This window comes from Lytechinus variegatus, chromosome 16, assembly GCF_018143015.1.
Source record: "Lytechinus variegatus isolate NC3 chromosome 16, Lvar_3.0, whole genome shotgun sequence".
Lineage (NCBI taxonomy): Eukaryota > Metazoa > Echinodermata > Echinoidea > Temnopleuroida > Toxopneustidae > Lytechinus > Lytechinus variegatus.
In genome coordinates, this window is record NC_054755.1 from 24,835,964 (window position 1) to 24,847,737 (window position 11,774).

The 11,774-nt window shown below is 40.3% G+C and overlaps 1 protein-coding gene across 1 annotated transcript in view; it reads left to right on the forward strand.

Annotated features, from left to right (window-relative positions):
• LOC121430302 (BRCA2-interacting transcriptional repressor EMSY-like) overlaps positions 1-11,414 on the forward strand; it is a 32,709-nt gene extending 21,295 nt beyond the window's left edge. Inside the window, exons 13-21 of the mRNA XM_041627581.1 lie at positions 1,095-1,272; positions 1,649-1,804; positions 2,899-3,407; positions 3,601-3,799; positions 5,213-5,357; positions 6,162-6,244; positions 8,634-8,713; positions 10,733-10,897; positions 11,325-11,414. Coding sequence (XP_041483515.1) covers positions 1,095-1,272; positions 1,649-1,804; positions 2,899-3,407; positions 3,601-3,799; positions 5,213-5,357; positions 6,162-6,244; positions 8,634-8,713; positions 10,733-10,897; positions 11,325-11,414 — 1,605 coding nt within the window. The remainder of the gene's footprint in view (positions 1-1,094; positions 1,273-1,648; positions 1,805-2,898; positions 3,408-3,600; positions 3,800-5,212; positions 5,358-6,161; positions 6,245-8,633; positions 8,714-10,732; positions 10,898-11,324) is intronic.
• The last annotated feature ends 360 nt before the right edge of the window (positions 11,415-11,774 follow it).

Sequence of the window (11,774 nt, forward strand, 5' to 3'; positions counted from 1 at the left end):
GCCTTATGCAGAGCTGAAAGAATGTACTTTCGGCATTATTTTACTAGAAAGTGTTTTGAAAATCAATTCGGGGTTGATTATCATAGATCTACATGTAGATCCGATACGTTAATGTAAACCTAACTTTGTGAAGGCGTAGAATCTTGGCTTAAAAAAAAAACAATCACACTGAATATCGCCAACACAGATTAGCACATGTGGGACAGTGTATTACTATAGCTCGTAAAAAGACCTGGGCCCCGTCTTACAAGAGTTACGATTGATCCGATCAATCATAACAGTGCCATGATGTTTTTCTACGAAAAACGTGAATTTTCAAGAAAACAATGAATGTATGAATATACACCAAAGCTAGAAAATATTTTGAACAAACATGCATAATAGATGTTGACGTTGCTGGCCGTCCATAGTCACGTTCGATCAGATCAATTGTAACTCTTTGTAATACGGGGGCTGTGACATCTGGCTGGAATGTCATGCTTATTTTGATCATTTCTCAGCAGTTACCCATTTTCTTCCACTGTCACTTGGCACATACATGTATTCGTCATTGTACATACCTTACAAATACTTGGATGGTCATGTAATTGGACTATTGGAGAGTTTTGGCCCAGTGGATTAGTCTCCGGACTTCGAAATAAGAGGTTCGTGGGGTTCGAATCCCAGCCATGGCATCATTTTATTGAGCAAGAACTTGACCCACGTTGCACTGCACTCAACCCAGGTGAGGTACGTGGGTACCTGGCAGGAATTTATCCCTGGAAATGCTTGAGCGTGTAACAGCTGCTCGGCTAATCAAAAGCTAGGGTAAAGATGCATTTATTGTAGAGCGCTTTATAGAGATTAAAGATTTAAAGAGGTATTAGGCAAGATTTTTTATCTGATTTCAGATTTTTTTGTTTGATTTTCAGCTTAATTTCAGCTTGTTTTTGGCTTTCCTCTGTACAAAAAAGAATGGGAGCTCTTTTTGATATCAGACCTTTTCAACACTCTTCAGCTTTTTTCAGATCTTTTTATGTGTGACCACTCACACCCCTGTATTATGTACAAACTCAACAACTGAAGTTTATCTTGAATCATTTACCACTGACCAGGGTATGGTACGATCCAAGTCTCCCATCGCCCAGAGTATGTCCATGCTCTCAGCCGATCTCGAGCTACACAGCAAGGCCAAGGGTCATAGGAGGTCATCAGCGGGGTCATTAGGTCATGGATCATCCAAGGTCGTAGTGGAAGAGGTTCCTAGCAGTGTCATGAGGAGTGCCAGCCTAGGTAAGTTGATTATGCATTTAACCTCAAGCTTTCTTACATTTGATATTACCAATCAGGGACCTGTTTTATTAATCTATAATAAGCGGAGGCTTCTGTTTATGTCTTTGCCAATGTGAGTCTGAGGCTGTTACGTGAAACATCAGTAACATGTCTTTTGATACGGAAGACTATAGTAGTTGGCGCCTATACACATTAGTCTTGTGTGAATTCTTTTTAATCAACAAACTTCTGCTGGCAGTTTTTTGTAACAAAAAGCCCACAGCGAATCCTAGTTAAACAAACAACAACTAATGCAAAGCCGGAGTGTATTGGTAATAGCTGCTTCGTAGCATAAGTCTCCTCCATGAGAGTCAATCCAGACTCTTCTTCCTTTCAGGTCGTGACCCCTCCCTAATCTTCCAATCCTCAGTCGGGAAGCCGAATACAGAATGGATTGATTACGATGGGTCTCCTCCAGCCAGTCAATCAGCTTCCTCGGCCATCAAGGCCTTGCTTGAGATTAGAGGGCAGCCTTTACCTCCTACTACTGCTGGTAAGTGTTCTCTGCAATCACTTCTATTCTATTAGCCCTATATAAAATCAAATAATAATAGCGGTATATTTACCCAAGGTAGCTACTTCAGTTCTGAAAACTTCTCCCAGCGGGCCCTGCTATTATTACACCGTCTTTAGCTGGGCTGCCTAGGTGCTCAAGCATTCAAGGAATTAAGCCTGCCGGGTACCCATTCACCTCTCCTGGGTGGAGTGCAGCACAGTGTGGATAAATTTCTTGCTGAAGGAAAACGCGCCATGGCAAGGATTCGAGCCCACAACCCTCTGTTTGAAAGGCAAGAGTCAGAACGACTAGACCACGACATGCCCACAATCAAATCAAAACAAAGTTTCCACATGCATGGGCCTGTATTTTGGAGTCTGGTTAACAAAATAGGCCATGGTCTGTAAACTCTTTGCTAAAATTATGGGAAGCCGTAAATGTTGAAATTCTGCTAACATTTTGTTTTTCTGACATCCACTGTACCCTTTCTTCATCCTTCATCCGTGGAGCGTTGTGGCTCAGTGGATTAGTCTTCTGACTTTGAAACAGAGGGTCGTGGGTTTGAATCCCAGCCATGGCGTAATTTCCTTCAGCAAGAAATTTATCCACATTGTGCTGCAGTCAATCCTGGTGAGGTGAATGGGTACCCGGCTGGATTAATTCCTTGAATGCATGAGCGCTGAAAGGCAGCTCGAGCTAAAGCCAGGGTAATAATAATAATAATAACATAGCGAATATTTACAGATAGATGGTGCAATATAAATTCCTATTATTATTATCCTATAATGGTGAAGAAAACTAAGTCAGTTCTTATTCCCATATAGTTATGAATGATGTGAGCAACAGATGATCTGACATTCAATTGGACCTGTACTGTTAGAAGTCTGTGTCACCATTGGCTATCCATAGTTAAACCGCAATTTTAGACTAAATTTTGAATTAGACACGAGTTCAGAAAAAGTGACGACTGACCAGGGGCTCGTCTTACAAAGAATTACAATTGATCAAATTAATCGTAACTCTATTGAAATCCATCGGTGTCATTTTCTACGGACCTAAGTTTGATATTTTGTTTGTTTATCTGATTTCAGTGAAACAAGTTCCTTTCTCTGGAGTATCACCGGGCCTCCCGACGTCCTCAATGAGCAAACCATCCTCGGTCACACGCCGAATTCCGTCATCATCGCCATCATCGTCTTACATCTCTGGCTCTGACAATACCAAAGACCTCTCTCAGAGTCACAACGTAATCACTGTAGACCCCAAGACGGCATCGACAGCCGAACGCCTCGAATTCTCATCCGATCAACTTTCGAGCGTCGTGGACCAGTTCGAGCAGTTCCTGGAGAGCGAGGAGGCGCTGGGGAGCGGGAAGCAGTCGTCCGGGGGAGATCCCGCGTTGAAGTCGCCCGAACAAGGAGACCCAAAGAAGGTGGAGGACAGCTCTAAGATTGATCCGTTTGAGTTTGTAGAGGAGATCATCTCCAAGGAGTCCGAATCGAGCGTGCCGTCCAGGTCAAAGGTCAACTATGGGCAGGAGATACCCAAAGCAGCAGTGATGGACAGGGCGCAGGTCATAGGTCATAAGATCACACCCCAGGTGAGTGTCAGGCTTTATGTATTATGCAAATCAGAGACAGATTAAAATGTGAGTGAAGGAACTTTGATAAGAATATTGCAGATTCAGGCAGTAAGTTGTGAAATGTAGCCCTTTCCCCCCAAAAAAATAAATAAAGATAACTATTTGCTTGTTTTATACATTATGTAATAATCTAATCTAATTGTTCATTCAGGTGACACCGACAGTAGCAGAGTCCGATCAACCCTCGGTGACAAGCGTAGTGATGGAATCAGCATCATCCTTTGATATCACCCAAATGAATCTGGAGGATCTCTCGTGTCAGAGGATGAGGGAGGACGAGGACGACGATGAGGAGGACGATGACAAGAGAGATGATCTGGGAAGTTCCAGTGAATTGATGTCATTCCTGGGTAAGACTTTGATCAAAGTTGCTTACAAATATGGTTATCCCTGGTGGAGGAGCCGTGGTGTGGTGGTTCTGACTCTCGCCTTGTAAACAGAGGGTCATGTGTTCGAATCCCACCGCGGTCTGGCGTCCTTTGGCAAGGCGTTAATCCACACTTTGCCACTCTCGACCCAGGTGCTAAATGGGTACCTGGTAGGATGTGAAAGTCATTGTAGCTTGTCCAGTACTGTGTGCGCCTCACAGGCGACTGACTGGAATACTCCCCAGGGAGTGGAGGATGTGCACACATTGTGTGCGGGAATGACTGATTGAATCCGATGACCGGGGTAGTAATATATCTGTAGAGCGCTTAGACACGTCGTTCCAATGGATTAAGCGCTATATAAAAGCGGATTATTATTAAATGGGGCTGGTCATTTTTGGCTGTTTTCTGGCTGGGGGTGGGAAATGGCATGTCGCCCGCCAATTACTTGAGCACCGCAAATTCTGGCATGATAGTAGTTTGCGATTTAATCTGCAAAGCTGTATGATTAAGTTTTATTTCTGGAAATAATAAGATGTCTGTTATGTGAATCAATTGTCCTATTTATGCGCGCTTTATGGGGGAGGGGATCTCGGCCACCAATCACATTAGCACCACGAAAATGTGGACGATAGTAGGGTGTGATGTAATCTACAAGGCTATATGATTAAACTTTATTTTATAAACAATTATATTTTTGAGGGGTACTATTTATGCTTACATGTATATCATACTTTTTTGCTCTTATTCGCTGAATATAGCTCCTAGAGTAGAATGCTATTTGTAAATAGTCTGTAGCATTCCTAACTATAATGTGTTCGAAAAAATGGTTTTGAAATCAATAATTTATGTATTTATTGTTTTATGAATTTCTTTTTTATTGAACCTCATATTTTATTGTGCCAAATTTATTGTAGAACCATTTTGAAGCATAATCCTTAATCGCTGATGTGGAGATTTGAGAGTAAAGTATTCTTTCTTGAAAGTAGTCTTGAAAAGGACTGTAAACCAAAAGAGATTGATGAGTTGAGAACAGCTTGAGTAGTAGAGGAAGACGGACAGTCAACCTGCCAGAAACGTTGAGTTTCTCTACTGCTTCTACTCATCATCTCTACTCGCCGACTCAAGCCAGCACCTCCTCATCAGCTCTACTATTCAAGCTGTTCTCAACTCATCAATCTCTTCTGGTTTACAGTCCTTTTCAGGACTACTTTCAAGAAAGAATATTCTACTCTCAAATCTCTACTTTCTCACCTATCCATTTCTTTTCTTCTATCCACTGTTTCTATAACACTCCTCATGGTGTACCGTAAACTACATCAGCAATTGTACATGCCACCATGCTAACCATCAAACAACATCTGATAATCCTGAATATTCTACATTAATTTTCAGATACCAGCAGTGGAGGGTCGGGCTCAGAGGGTGCTATTGGTCCAGATGGACTGCGGGTCAGCCGTCGGAAGCGGAAAGCGCCCACACCCATCGACGAAGAGACAGGCCCATCTAGCATGCCAAGCTGGGCAAGAGCTGCATGGAAGTAAATACAAAGTTTTTTGGTAATAATAATGATAATAATAGGCATTCATATAGCGCCATCTATCTAGAAATATTCTATTCCGAGGTGGGTTGTTATTATTATTATTGACTCGGCTTTAGCTCGAGCTGCCTTTCAGCGCTCATGCATTCAAGGAATTAATCCTGCCGAGTACCCATTCACCTCACCTGGGTTGAGTGCAGCACAATGTGGATAAATTTCTTGCTGAAGGACATTACGCCATGGCTGGGATTCGAACTCATGACCCTCTGTTTCAAAGTCAGAAGACTGATCCACTGGGCCACAATGCTCAACAAAGATGAATACCAGTTGTGGTAGTGGTTTCAAAATTATTTCATAAAGAATTTTAAAAAATGGCCACCCTAGTCTGTATGTATGAATAAAACAAAATATGTGCCAAAGGGTTTTGAAAGAAATTATTTTCAAAAGGTGAGAAATAAGTAAAACAAGCATTATTTTTATATGCTGAGAAATAAGTAAAGCAAGCATTCATATCAATGATTGGGTACTTTTTCAAGCTATAATATAATAATGCACAGTCGGGGGGGGGGCACTCGATAGTATATTTTTATGTGGGTGTGCCTTACAAAACCCTGAAAAAATTGGGTTCTAACGAACTGACGACAAGGGCAAAATATGGGGTCCTGGGAACTACATATAAAAATATACAAGTTCTTTTGCCTAGGTTTGCTTCCAGCTTTGTTGCCAAAGCTTGTTGCCGCGGTGTGTTGCTGAATCTTGTGATACGTCTCGACAAATTCCTTTTTTTTCTTTTTACTCCCTCAGTTTATTGCAGAGAGTAATGCGTTTCCGGGGTGCTAACCGACCCAAAGGAGGGATCAACGCAGCGTCCTGGTTCACTAGACCTGGTAAGACAAACCCTATGGTCAGTTCCCCCATGTCTGCGCGGTCTCCCAAGTCTGCGCACCCGCGTATCTGCGCTATTCTAGTTAAAGAAGATACGCAACGAGCACGAACTTTACAAATGCAATACATAGGCAGGTATTCATTAAAAAATCCGACTCAAATGGTGGAAAAATAATGAATTCAGGGCATTTCATGTGACAGCCTAAAAAATGCAGCCTTTGTCATCAAAATCCCCGAAACGTGTGCAAAGTGAATGAGTGCGCAGACATGGGGTACCATTGTTTTTTTCAATCTGAAAATGACTGCCTGCAGTTTTTTCAAGAAAATCCTATATTTTCTTTTATTTTAATGAGAAATTTGGTACACTTACTCTTAATAATATAAGGAACATTTTCAACTCAAAGATTTTGTGTAATAAGAAAAAAATCATGTTAAATCTGAACTCAAATTGTTAGGTGCGCAGACTTGGGGCCCACCATCATACTTCTATTGCATTTGGGGGAAAATCTGGAGGGCATATATGTAGACCTACATGTACATATTGGTTCGAATTCATAAAGGTGGTTTTGAAAACCCATGGTCGAGTCAATGGTTTATGCAGATTCGTGTATAAATTACGCTTATTCTCCGTGTGTATTAAAAAATGTCCAATGCTGATGCGCGCTTTTGTCACAGTGCACCAAATTGATGCCTGTTGCTGTGGTTATCCACGCTATTCTATTCATGAGTCTACTGTTTTGAATAATGAGTCGACTCTTCAAACAGTGGATTCATGAATAAAATAGCGTATGTAACCATGGTAACAGGCGTCAATTTGGCGCACTGTGACAAAAGCGTGCATCAGCATCGGACATTTTTTTATACAAGCGCCCGATACGCGCTAAATTAAGAGTAATTTATACAGGAAATCTGCATAAACCATGGACTCAACCGTGGATTTTTAAAACCGTCTTTGTGAATTCGGGTCATTAAGTTCAGTTTAAATATTGTTATTTCTTTATAAACCCAGCCATGACAAAGTTCTTACAGCCTCGCAAGCAACAACCAAACAACTGGTAAATTCGTGTGATTATGGAAAAGGGAATGTCTTGTATTGTACAACGCCTACTTGGCTTGTTGTACGCGAGAAAATGGGAGGCTGAATGTCAAACATTCGTACAATTGCACAAAAGACGTACCATCCAAAATGTACTGTTGCACGGCTTTAGGAGGTGACGTCACAATACGATTTAATTCATTGCGCTCAGCAAAAATGAAGGTGCAATGCGCGTATAAGCCTGCTGGCTAAATGCGCAATGATGCCCAAGGTCATGTGTGCTTGTAGGATTTTGCTTTCCGCTCTCTGTATTTTTGCTCCCTTTTCATAGATTACTTTAGGGATAAACTCTTGATTTTTTTATATTTTCGCTAAATTCTGAGGCGTTGTACAACACAAATAGCGAATATTCTTATTCGTGCAATGGTGTGAGATTTCGCATTCAGTGAAAGAAAGAAACGCTCTATTCAACTCGGCTAACGCCTCGTTGAATAGAGCATCTTTCTTTCACCTTATGCGAAATCTCGCACCATCGCACTCATGCCTATTCGCTATTTGTATTATGTTTACACATCGATCAAATTCTCTTTTCTATGATACACTTTGTTCCTGTCTCCCTCCTTTGCTCTTATTTCATTCTCTCTTTCTTTCCAACATGTTCTCGCTAATTTGTCTTACCTCTGAGGCCATCCTGTCATATGCTGGGTATTTCCATTTCATATATGTAGACTTATTTTGTAGAACCATTTCATTTTGATTTTTTCCCATTTCATTGTAACTTGTAAGTTATGTGTGTGTGTTTTTTTTTTTTAGATGTGTCTGTTTATATACCATTTGTTATCTGAATGTAATTCAGCTGGTTGGATGCTATTTTCAGAGTATATTGGAAATAAACAATTTAATTCAAATTCAAAACATTCAGGCTTGATTTGTGAAAGTGATTTTAAAGATTAGCAGTTGTGGTAACAATCTCAAAATGAGTTCAAACAAATTCCAATGAAATTAACACCAAAGTGTTTGTATGTGTAAATAACAAATCTGTGCCAAATAGCTCTGGAAGAAAATGTGTGATTGCTGAGAAATGAGCAAAATAAGCACGGAATTCCATCAAATGCCGGGTATTTTTTCGAAGCAATATCAATGCTCTGTCCCACCTATGCTTTTCTGTGTAAGTGATCATCAGAATTGTCAATTTTGGGTTAAGATTTCATGATTTTTACAAAAACAGGTTTACACTAATGTAACAGATCTAGATGTATGATAATATTTTGACAATTAACCTCGATTTAAAAGACTTTCTCATGAAAGAATTGTTTGTTCTTCTACCTTTAAGCTATGTAATTGTTTCTTTTCAGTTGACCCTTCTGAGGCACCAGGATATCACAAGGTAATAAAGAAACCAATGGACTTTGGTACCATCAAGAGAAATCTAGAGGTGAGATATCAAAACACTTAATGATAATAATGATACTAGTAATGATTAACCATATCAGACATCTGAGCAGGGCAACTTTCATACATTATTGCTTGCTTATAACTGTGATCAAATGGTTGTTCAACACGTTTTCAATTGTTTATCCATGCACCTAATTTATTGCCCGCTCAGGAAAGTCAATAAGAAAATGGGTGGAAGTGTATTCTACGCGTCCCTATACGCATCCTATTGAACCGCGCAGTGCTATACGTCATAATGTTAATCAAGTTGAGACAATGCTTGATATTGCGTCCCCAGGCCTGGGACGCGTCATTTCAATTACGTCACAATGGTAAAATTGAGAGGCCCAGCCTGCTCAACATGACAAAATAGATTCCCATTTTTGTCTCACCTGCATAGCAGAGTGAGACTATAGGCGCCGCTTTTCCGACGGCGGCAGCGGTGTCAACATCAAATCTTAACCTGAGGTTAAGTTTTTGAAATGACATCATAACTTAGAAAGTATATGGGCCTAGTTCATGAAACTTGGCCATAAGGTTAATCAAGTATTACTGAAGATCCTATTAGAGTTTCATGTCACATGACCAAGGTCAAAGGTCATTTAGGGTCAATGAACTTAGACCATGTTGGGGGAATCAACATCAAAATCTTAACCTGAGGTTAAGTTTTTGAAATGTCATCATAACTTAGAAAATATATGGACCTAGTTCATTAAACTTGGACATAAGGTTAATCAAGTATCACCAAACATCCTGCATGAGTTTCACGTCACATGACCAAGGTCAAAGGTCATTTAGGGTCAATGAACTTTGGCCGATTTGGGGGTATCTGTTGAATTACAATAAAAACTTTAAAAGTTTTTGGATCTCATTCATGAAACTTAGACATAATAGTAATCAAGTATCACTGAACATCCTGTGCAAGTTTCAGGTCACATGATCAAGGTCAAAGGTCATTTAGGGTCAATGAACCTTGGCCGAATTGGGGGTATTTGTTGAATTACCATCATAACTTTGAAAGTATGTTGGTCTAGTTCATAAAACTTGGACATAAGAGTAATCAAGTATCACTGAACATCCTGTGCACATTTTAGGTCACATGACCAGGGTCAAAGGTCAATGAACTTTGGCCATAATGGGGTATCTGTTGAATTACCATCATAACTTTGCAAGTTTATTGATCTGACTTTTGACACTTGGACATAAGAGTAATCAAGTATCACTGAATATCCTGTGCAAGTTTCAGGTCACATGATCAAGGTCAAAGGTCATGTGAGATCAATGAACTTTGGCCGCATTGGGGGTATTTGTTGAATTACCATCCTATCTCTGTAAGTGTATTGGTCTAATTCATAAAACGTGGAATTAAGAATAACCAAGTATCACTGAACATCTTGTGTGAGTTATAGTAGTTTTCAAAGTCAGCACTGCTGCTATGTTGAATCGCGTGATGCAGGTGAGACGGCCAGAGGCATTCCACTTGTTAAACTATAAAATATCTAAATTTTCATGATTTTTGCTCAAGGTTTCTGGAGTGGATAACGATGAAAATATTGACTGGCTTTTCTTTTAGGAAACATAAAATATTTTCCCCTTAAAATAATCATACGTGATATTTCGCAAAATGTCACATTTTACGATTTGAGGTAGGAAATTAACAACCTTTATGTAAATTCTGGAATGAAGTATTTTGCTGAAATATTCTTCAAAGTATTGTCTTTCAGCTGGGCATGACAAAAATTAAAATTCTGAAATTGCCCAAAATGACTTTTGGCGCACTTTTGTTTCGCCCAGGCCCACTGTGTCGGTCCTCTGGTTGCTTGCTTACTAGTATTCATGCTTTCACAGCAATCCGGTAAAAAATCACTACCATTATCATCAATATGACTATGTTGTAGGAGGTGGACAAGCAGCATCAGGACAAGACGCCACCTCCAGCTGCTTTTTTGGTAAATTACTTTTGCATTTTCACATTGATTTTTTAATTCCATAACCACTTATGATATCATTTTTGCCTCAGGCTGCGACATACCAAGACTTTGCCGAGTTCCACCATGATATGATGCTGGTGAGAGGGAACTGTTTGCAGTACAACCCTCCTGGGCATGCAGCTAGAAGAGACTGTGAAGAAGTCTTTCAATTCTATTCTTCAGAGTACTCCAAGACACTTGATAGATGGCAAAAGGTAAGAGTCTTATTTTCTGTTGCCTTAAGCCTGGCTCCAAAGAGTCCAGGAAACTAAAGCAAGGAGTCCTGGAAATCCCAATTCTTTGCAATCCGATGTTGCAGATTTAGACAATAGGTTTTGCAAAGTAGCGCCCTCCCCCCCCAAAAAAAAAATGCCTGCTTGTTATAATAACAAATGGAGAGTAGCTGTAACAAGATTACTATCAGCCAATCATATAGATTGATTTCAGTAGCGCTATAAAAGGTCATTGCAAATTGGTCATTATAAGAAGTTTTGTGAAATGGGGCCCCTGGAGTAAATGGAGAACTCTTTTGCGAATCTAGGCATTTGAGGTGCAGTTGTGTATGTGAGTGTGTTATAGAGAGATGATTTAAGGTCAGATCACCTTCATATAATCGATTCTACTCCATTTCTTGTCTCTTAGCAACTTCTCTCGATGCCAAAGTCCCCTAAGAGAATACGAGCCGATCCGCCAGCTGCACTGCAACCCCCAACACCAACACAGCAGCAGTGAGATCCTAACTTGACAGCCAGTATGTGGTGAAGAACATGTTTCCTGACTGAGTCTGGCTGCTTTGCTAGTAACTAGAGAACTAAGGACGTTCAATCCATTCCTAGGATGTCATTATGAGATAGATAAAAGCCTTGCTCAAGAAAACTGTAAGCCGGTTCGTAGTTCCAATTCTGCGCATGATTAGAAGAAGGTCATTCGAACTCAGATGGGGTGATGATTTGACATTCAAGATGAGCACCAGCTTTGATGGTCCTTTTTCTACCTCCTGGGCGCATCAGCAACAACATCCACACAACTCGTCAAAACCTACTTGGTACTTCTTCATGATTGCAATTTAGAGCCTTCAATGAATTACCGCCC